Source organism: Nelumbo lutea, chromosome 1 (genome assembly GCF_056320005.1).
Source record: "Nelumbo lutea isolate HS-2025 chromosome 1, American lotus-T2T, whole genome shotgun sequence".
NCBI classification, from domain to species: domain Eukaryota; kingdom Viridiplantae; phylum Streptophyta; class Magnoliopsida; order Proteales; family Nelumbonaceae; genus Nelumbo; species Nelumbo lutea.
Genome location: NC_142684.1, coordinates 178,652,655 through 178,661,440, shown reverse-complemented (window position 1 = coordinate 178,661,440; position 8,786 = coordinate 178,652,655). Strand labels below are relative to the sequence as shown.

Genomic DNA, 8,786 nt, shown 5'->3' with positions numbered 1-8,786 from the left:
ACTGTTGATAAGTAGTAAGAAGGTAACGCACGCCAAGCCATTAAGTTGGGTTAGGACTTAAAAAGAGTGATGGATGGCCTGGTCGGGAAAATGCATTCTCTGGCAGCCTAAAAAAAAAAAAGGAAATTGCATTCTCATTGGATCTTCACTGTTTGATTCCCCAACCAGAAATTTTGTCTAGACTAAAGAATTTCCATGATTAACTGAGAGAGAGAGGGAGCCAATTAACCAAATTATTTGATGACGATCAGAAAATCTTTGGCATTCGTGCAAAATACAAGCATTGCCATTTGATGCTGTATTATGGTTGGATTGGAATCCAAGGGATGAATACAAACGTCCCTTCGCATTAAGCTCAGTTTGGAAGGAGTATAAATACAAATATTTGGAGTGTAGATGCTGTAATACAAAATACAAGGTTTTACTAACAAAAGAGTGGCGTGTAGATTTGTGTCTATTATGACTAGGAAATAAAACAATTACTCACATGTTTTGCTGACAAAAAAAAAAAAAAAAAAAAACACGGTTTTGATAGGAGTAAACCATAAATTTCTATCCCGTTTAATCGGGAAAAAAACCACAAATTTCCCGATTTATTTTATGATTTGAAAATTGAATCCCAGGTACGTGACTACGTGAGTCGACAAATGATAAACCGCGCCATCCCCTTCATACAATTTAGCAACGCAGTGGTGATTTTGTGATCTTGTTTCTCTGTCTCTTCTGGGAAAATTTGCAGCGATATCTCTTCAACTCTACCTCCATCTCCATATCCATGGCTCCAGATCCCAAAGGTAAGTGATTTTGTGATCTTTTTCCGTTTTTTCGTACATTTGAACAATTTCCTGGATGGATTTGACGTTTATTTATGTTTATGTTTGTTTTTGTTGCTCTATGTATAAATTGCAGGATTAGTTGTTGTGATCATTGGTGTTAGTGGGTCCGGAAAATCGTAAGGCCTTAATTCCATCCAACAAAATCTTCTCTTTCTTTTTCTTTTAGTTTCTAGTCTGAATGTAATTGTATTGGGGCATCGTCCGGCCAGGACTCATCAATCATTCAGTAGGTCTCACACTCTCAGCACTATAAGAAAAAAAAAAAAGGTTGTGAGAATTCAGAAGCAAGACGATGATGATTCAAGCCATTCCACTGATCTTTTCAGCTCACGATTTCTAAACAATGGGTTCACAACCCAGTTTCGTGTCGTATTAGGCTGAGTCCTCTTCTCTCTGTACCGATCGAATCAGCCTGAGTGGACTCAACCTGGCCGCCACCCCACTCACTTCCCCTGTGTTTTTTTTTTGGTGATGGTGGTGGTTGATTTCATGATTTGGTTCTGTGGCGGATCATCATTCGAGGCCGCTCCTTACTCCCTACCTTCCAACTGATCATCTGAGCTTTTGCTCAACTGACCTGGCTGGACTCTCTTCAATTCACCCCTCCTCTCTCTCTCTCTCTCTCTCTCTCTCTGTCTGTCTGTCTCATGTTCTTGTCTATTTTGTTTTAACAGAACCATAGGGGAGATGCTGAGCAAGGCCATGAATTGTGCTTTTCTGGATGCTGATGACTTCCATCCACAATCAAATAAAGGTACTCATGTCCTTATGAATTTGAATTCGTTGAACAATTATGATCTCTAAAACTTAGTTTGGATGAAGCACAAATACAAGTATGTAGAGTGCAAAACCTTGTATTTTGTATGTATTTATTCTATATATATTTATATTTGTGCTTCTTAACTGAGCCTAAAGTTCTTATAACACTGATCTGGACAATCATACAGAAGATGAGCAAGGGGATACCATTATCAGAGGAAGACCGGGTGCCATGGCTTGAAAAGCTACGCGACACTCTCAGAGATAGCATAAACAGTGGCAAAACCACAATCCTTGCGTGCTCAGCTTTGCAAAAGAAATACAGGGAAATTCTCAGAATGGCTGATGAAAGTTATGAAGTGGGAAGCTATGCTTGTTGTGTGAAGTTCGTTTTGCTGGATGCTCCGGCCGGGGTGCTTGCAGTTCGGATCAATGCAAGGGCCAAGGAAGGGAAACACTTCATGCTTGCTTCGCTCTTGCAGTCTCAATTGGACTTGCTTGATATTGATCCCAGTGAGGGGATAATCAAGGTTGATGGTACTCAGAGTCCTCATGACATTGTGAACACCATACAAAATCTAGTATCTAATCAAATTTTGTAATTGATTGCTTAGTGTTTAGTTTCCAATAGAGACAATGGGAATCCTTTACTCCTTTATGTATGAGTAGTCATGATTCATAGCTTACTATCTGTGGAGTTGCAGTAAGAAACATTTCAAGGAAGGGAGTACAAGAAAAACAAGACATAACCCAACAATATCCCCATTCAAGCACTAAACCACTCGTTCACTCAATTAAATATCTTGATCTTTAGGCAAAATGTATAGAATACTCCATTGTGCGACAAAAGATGTGATTGGTTGAACATGATGGTAAATACATCTTGTTAGGTTAAATTATATCATCAAATGTCAACCAATGAAAAGTAAGTAGATTTTAATGTGATTAATGTGCAATCAATATTAATGAATTTACTTAGCTGATCTCTAATTTATTTCTTCAGAACAAATGTAAAGAATTGCCTACTATTATTATAATTGGGCTTCCTGCTAATCTTATTAGACGAAAGAGATGTTGTGACTCCACTGACTTCATTGTGCTTTTCTTATATCACCACTTAACTATAATACAAATCAAGAAATGAGGTAAAAAGTAAAAAGGTTTTATTTTTTCCTTCATCTTGAAATTAATTTTCCTTAATTTATATTAAATACCATAAAACTTTCTACATTCTTTTATCTTCAATCCATGTAACGATGAAATTTAGTGGTTAAAATTTTCCCAAATAAAGTTTTTAGTGGCAAAATGCTTATTTTTTTTCCTGAATTTAACACAAGTGATTTGGGTTAGAATATTTTAAATCATGTTTTTGTCAAATATTGGAGAAAGAGTAATGTGGTGTTCATATTGCCTTTATTCTTAAATATAAACACCATCTTAGTAGTCTAATATGGTGACTGCATTTAAAAATAGAGGCAATATACAAAGTTATAATAATTATTGTTTGATTAAACTCATGAACCACAATATGCATTTTGTGAGAAAATAATTGAACAAAGGTTATGACATGAAATAAGTATATTAGAGAACCAATTTGGGTTTATGTCAAAGAGATCAGTTATGAAAATTATCTTTCTTTTGAAAAAAATTAATAGAGGAAAAGAAAGATCTTCATGTGGTATTTAGTAATTTAGAAAAAAAAAACATATAACAAATTCTTATAAGAGATCATATGATGGGTCTTAGAAAAAATAGGGGTATTTCCAAATAAGTATGTAAACCTAATTAAGGATATGTCTAAAGATGCAACAACCTATGTTAGAAACTTATGGGAGAAACATTAGATTTTATAGTTAGATGAGTTTTTAGATTTTTACAACCCCTATTTATTTGCAATTTTGCATTGATCATATATGAATTCACTAAACATATTTATAGGTCTAGTGGTGCTTGTTGTTTATTGATGACATTGTTTTAATTGTTAAAACTAATGGAGGATTAAATGCAAATTTAAGTTTATGGACAACTACCTTAAAAACAAGAGGTTTTACATTAAATGGGGTTAAAACAAAATATAAAATTTAACAATAATAGAAGTGCAAATCAAGGCACACCTAGGATTGGAAACCATAAGATAACTCTAGTACTTGGTTTGATAATTCGTAATAAGGGATATATTAAGGAAGATGCCACTTATAGAATTAGAGAATAGACAAATAGAAGGGCGCATCTAGAGTATTATGTAATAGATGAATATCACTTAGATTAAAAGAAATTTTTATAAAACAATTATTGTAAGTCCAACTATGTTGTATAGAGCAAATGTTGGATAGCCAAGAAATATATCGAAAAAACGAGTGTAGTAGAAATGCATATGTTGAAATAGACAAGTAGAAAAAACTAGAAATGATAAAAATTAACATATGAAAGAACTTAAGAATAGTTCCACTAGGTGATGAAATGAGAGAAACTAGATTAAGATGGTTTGGTTATATGGATAAAACATCACCTATAAGGCTACAACACCTATAAGAAGCAACGTATTACAAATTGAAGGAATTAGAAGGGCTAGAGGTGGTCCACACACACACATACACCATGAAATGAAAGAAAGTAAAAAGAAATTATTTAAATGATAATAATTTAACAATGGATATGGCATTAAACAGAATGGAATGGAGAGATAGGACGGTGTATAGGGCTTTTAGATGATCACAATGACGTTTTGACACACACACACACACATTTGAAAAATCGGTGATCTAAGTAGTGTTTGGAACAAATGTTGTTTCTTCAAAAACAACACCACATCGGTATCATGTCTGAAATCTATTTTCGCACAATGCCTAATGTTCGTTTTTTTTTCTTTTTCTGAAAAAAACATTTTCTTAGACAACATCTTGTAAATTGGGAAAGGTGTGGTTTGAGAAAACATTTTTTTTTGGTGTTTTCTCATTTTTTTACTGTTACTAGCAACAATATGCTGACATGGCATTGAAAAACTCCTGTAACAACAGTATCAAATGAAAAAAAAATTGGAACAACAAATAGTTCTTGGTTTATGGTCTGAGTGTCTAATCCAATTTTGAGTTTGATAAAAAGTAAAGCTAGTAACCTCATTCTCTCTTTTTTTCTTTGATTTCCTTCACAGAAAATTATCATGGATGAGAATTTGTAGGAGTGTTGTTGAACCCCAACCTTGACCTAGCCCAACCCGAGACGTTGAATCCCCATCTTTGGCCCTAGTCCAAACTGATGACCTTGGGTAACGTTTGGGAAGGCCCAATTTCTTCACCTCTTTTTTATATCTTTCAAGGCCTAATTTATTTACAATGCAATCTCATTTGCACCAGTGAAATGGTATGGGAGTGCAAATGAGTTGAATGCAATTCCTGTTTTTTTTTTTGTTTTAAATTTTACTTTGTTTTGTTTATTGTCGGTGTGAATGAAGTGAAATGAAACATAAAGCAGAGTAAAACCCCATACAAGAATGAATCAGAATTTATACTCTACTGATTTGTATCCACATGCATTTGGATTAGTGTAAATAAAATTGGATTGCAAACAAACAGAGCCTAGAGAAAATGTTTTCACTTCTTAGTTCTTATGACCCTTTCGAACATCACTGAAACGCTGCCTTGTCTTCGTAACCGAAGGGGTTGGAATATCGGAGGTACCCTTCTGTCAAAAATACCCTCCGAAAGCACTTGCCAGAATGTGGATAAATCGAAATGCAACTGGAATTGATCAGAATAGGGAGGGCATTTTGGTCTGAAAACCAACGGCTCTTTCTTTCTCAAATCAGCACTAGCGGTTATAACATGAATAAATTCAATGCAAAAAAAACATTTGCTCTCGCAAAGCTCTCCGAACAGTCTCAAACGCGCTCAAAGATCAGCAGAGATCACGAAATCCTTCGATCATCTCCATCGTTTTGTTCTCTGTTACATTCTTTGCTTTGGTGTTTTGCAGGCTTCATTCTTTGCTTTCTTCAATTATTCGTTCTGCAGGTGCTTTCTTTCTTTTTTTTTTTTCTTTTCATCACAATGGATGCAGGTTCTTTCAATTCTCCGAGCAGATCTCAATCTAGAAATCCCCTTCAAGAGCAGCAGCTCCTTCAAAGGAGAAACTCGCGTGAAAATGTATGTGGATCATTAAAATTCTTTGATACCCAATTCCGAAAATTCATTTCACGTATTTCATTTTCTTTTTCTAAATTCTTTCTGAATTTTGGAGTCTTCGCGTAACTCATCACGTTTTTCTCCAAGGTTTTGCTTTAGTGAATCATTTTCCCTGATGAGGTTTTCCTTCTAATTTTCTGCAATACGAAGTTTGACAGATTTATCCCTAATCGATCCGCAATGGACTTCGATTTCGCTCATTACATGCTTACAGAGGGGAGGAAGGGGAAAGAAAACCCCCTTGCAAGTTCTCCTGCGAAAGAGGCTTATCAGAAGCAATTGGCAGAGGTTTTCAACATGAACAGAACCAGGATTCTTGCTTTCAAGAACAAGCCACCCACACCCGTCGAGCCGGTACCTCATGAAATGTTGTCTTTTCTTCCCCAATCAAAACCCATAAAGCCTCGAAGGCACATTCCTCAGGTGGGTTCCTTTCTTTCTCATTTCTTACCTATTTTCTTTCGTTCTCTGGCGTTCACAGTTTCTCTAATTTCATCTGTTTCTATCCGTCTTGTTTGTACAGAGCTCAGAGAAGACATTGGATGCCCCTGATATTCTGGACGATTTCTACTTGAATTTACTGGACTGGGGTAGCAGTAACGTTCTGTCAATTGCTCTTGGGAACACTTTATATTTGTGGGATGCCACAGATGGATCCACTACTGAACTTATGACGATTGACGATGAGAATGGTCCAATTACAAGTGTTCGATGGGCTCCCGATGGACGACACATTGCCATTGGCCTTAACAATGCCGATGTTCAGCTTTGGGACACAGTGGCTAATCGAAAGGTTCATGCCTTCTCTGTCTAGATAATCTATATCTCACTGGGTTTCTAATTTATTTTCTGTACATTGTGTAATGATTTTTTCTTCTTACTTTGTCTTTTGAATTGTTCTTACAGCTAAGAACTCTGCAAGGTGGGCACCGAGCTAGAGTGGGTTCACTCGACTGGAACAATCATATCCTGACAACCGGGGCAATGGATGGTTTGATCATCAACAATGATGTGAGAGTAAGATCTCATATTATTGAAACCTACAGAGGACACCACAGAGAGGTTTGTGGGCTGAAATGGTCGGCATCAGGCCAGCAGCTAGCGAGTGGAGGAAATGATAATCTGCTCTACATATGGGATCGATCAGTGGCATCTTCAAATTCTCCTACCCAGTGGCTGCACAGACTTGAAGACCACACAGCTGCCGTAAAAGCTCTTGCCTGGTGTCCTTTCCAGGGTAACTTGCTTTCTTCCGGTGGAGGTGGAGGAGATCGGTGCATAAAATTCTGGAACACCCACACAGGTGCATGCTTGAACTCAGTGGACACAGGCTCACAAGTCTGTTCTTTGCTGTGGAACACAAAAGAGCGTGAACTGCTGAGCTCTCATGGGTTCACCCAGAATCAACTCACCCTCTGGAAGTATCCATCCATGGTGAAGATTGCAGAGCTTACTGGGCATACATCAAGAGTTCTTTTCATGTCTCAGGTATTGATACAAAGAAAGTAAATGATAATTTTGTTATATTTAAATGAGAACTATCATTTTTCTTCCTTGGTCATGATTGTTTACTTTGCTGACCTTACCTGAATTCTTTTCAGAGTCCAGATGGCTGCACAGTGGCATCCGCAGCAGCTGATGAAACTTTAAGATTTTGGAATGTCTTCGGGAATCCTGAGGTGGCAAAACCTACACCCAAAACGAATTCCGAGCCATTTTCTAATATAAATCGCGTCAGGTGATTGGAGGTTGTTTTCTGCTACAAGATTTCAGATTTTCAGGTATAAACAAACTTACAGTTATAATTATTATTTGGTCCTAATATCTTTTCCAATCTGCTTGTTCTTGCAGGTAAATTCCTAACAGTTTGTTAGACTCTATAATTATATACTTGTATATTCTTCTTCTTCTTCTTCTTCTTAATTTATGTTTTTCCTTATTTTTCTCCTAAATCCCACTAATTTCTAAAAGTTTTTTTTTACATATATTCGAGTTTTCAAGGTATATTTGATCTTTCAAAAGGCTTTAAAGTAGATTTTTTTTCTCTTTTTTCTACCATCCTTTCTTTTTTGATTGACTGAACAATCTAATCTCTCTGGTTAGAAATCGTCATTGTATCTGAAGAATTGACAAACTAGAGAAGGGCATTGTAAATCCAATCAAATTACATTTACATATTGATCGTAACTTCATTATCAATAAATTAAATTATTTTTCTTCGTGGATGTTTCCTCCTCCTTGGGGGTTTTACCACGTAAAAAGAGATATGTCATTGTTCTTTTTTGATTGACTGAACAATCTAATCTCTCTGGTTAGAAATCTTCATTGTATTTGAAGATTGACAAACTAGAGAAGGGCATTGTAAATCCAATCAAATTACATTTACATATTGATTGTAACTTAATTATCAATAAATTAAATTATTTTTCTTCGTGGATGTTTCCTCCTCCTTGGGGGTTTTACCACGTAAAAAGAGATATGTCATTGTGTATTGATTGTGCAGTTTCTGATCATTGCCATTTTCTTTGTCTTGTGTATGGGCATTTTTTTTTTTTGCAAAAGAATTAAGCAGGGCTATTGCTTTGGTAAATGGTAAAAATCTTGGGACACCACGAGGTCCACGACCACATTGTGCAAAAAAAAAAAAGAAGCTAGAAAAAGCTGGGACCTAATTGCAACTTGCATTCATATAACAAACTTGCAATTTAAAAAAAATTCATTGGCCAAATTCTCTTTTGTGCTAAATTTAAAATTTCTATAATATAACAACTTGCAATTCATTTATTCATGTTAAATGAATAAAGATGAACCAGATTCCAATGGAATAAATGATGCTTTTTTGGTTCAGCTGCTTCTCATGTGTGGTTGAAACCTTATGGCCTCAGACAGCAGAAGAGCAGCCTGCCTAGTGACATTATTCTGGTTAAAAATGGATTTTGCCCAGTTTATGGCGCCTCTGTTAGAAAACTTTTTCTTTTCGACTATTTATTTATCTCCGCAGCTACATGAA

The 8,786-nt window shown here is 35.9% G+C and overlaps 2 protein-coding genes across 7 annotated transcripts; both read left to right on the top strand.

Annotated features, from left to right (window-relative positions):
• The first annotated feature begins 439 nt into the window (after positions 1 to 439).
• On the top strand, positions 440 to 2,632 carry LOC148879500 (gluconokinase-like). 2 transcript variants are annotated; one of them, XM_088966289.1, is made up of 4 exons: positions 440 to 794; positions 910 to 952; positions 1,511 to 1,598; positions 1,784 to 2,632. In XM_088966289.1, the coding sequence occupies exons 1-4, from the start codon at positions 776 to 778 to the stop codon at positions 2,195 to 2,197; spliced, it is 564 nt and encodes a 187-aa protein (XP_088822415.1). In that variant the 5' UTR covers positions 440 to 775; the 3' UTR covers positions 2,198 to 2,632. The 2 variants fall into 2 exon arrangements, 1 of the variants encoding a protein (XP_088822415.1); XR_016105614.1 differs by lacking the exons at positions 440 to 794; positions 910 to 952 and having other exon boundaries at positions 1,069 to 1,590; positions 1,784 to 1,850.
• Positions 2,633 to 5,267: 2,635 nt separating this feature from the next.
• LOC148879499 (cell division cycle 20.2, cofactor of APC complex-like) lies at positions 5,268 to 8,255 on the top strand. 5 transcript variants are annotated; one of them, XM_088966285.1, is made up of 6 exons: positions 5,268 to 5,737; positions 5,927 to 6,199; positions 6,300 to 6,569; positions 6,683 to 7,264; positions 7,378 to 7,514; positions 7,628 to 8,255. In XM_088966285.1, exons 1-6 carry the CDS (start codon positions 5,327 to 5,329, stop codon positions 7,629 to 7,631), a joined length of 1,677 nt encoding a protein of 558 aa, XP_088822411.1. In that variant the 5' UTR covers positions 5,268 to 5,326; the 3' UTR covers positions 7,632 to 8,255. The 5 variants fall into 5 exon arrangements, with proteins under 5 accessions (XP_088822411.1, XP_088822412.1, XP_088822410.1 ...); XM_088966286.1 differs by having other exon boundaries at positions 7,378 to 7,524; positions 7,628 to 7,795; XM_088966288.1 differs by having other exon boundaries at positions 5,342 to 5,737; positions 5,935 to 6,199; positions 7,378 to 7,524; positions 7,628 to 8,036.
• Positions 8,256 to 8,786: the final 531 nt, after the last annotated feature.

Coding starts and splice junctions, on each gene's coding strand:
- LOC148879500 (XM_088966289.1), top strand. Junction 953..1,510: donor GTTAGTGGGTCCGGAAAATC/GTAAGGCCTTAA, acceptor TTGTTTTAACAG/AACCATAGGGGAGATGCTGA. Junction 1,599..1,783: donor AATCAAATAAAGGTACTCAT/GTCCTTATGAAT, acceptor ACAATCATACAG/AAGATGAGCAAGGGGATACC.
- LOC148879499 (XM_088966285.1), top strand. CDS start 5,327: ATGCAACTGGAATTGATCAGAATAGGGAGGGCATTTTGGTCTGAAAAC. Junction 6,200..6,299: donor CTCGAAGGCACATTCCTCAG/GTGGGTTCCTTT, acceptor TTGTTTGTACAG/AGCTCAGAGAAGACATTGGA. Junction 6,570..6,682: donor ACACAGTGGCTAATCGAAAG/GTTCATGCCTTC, acceptor TTGTTCTTACAG/CTAAGAACTCTGCAAGGTGG.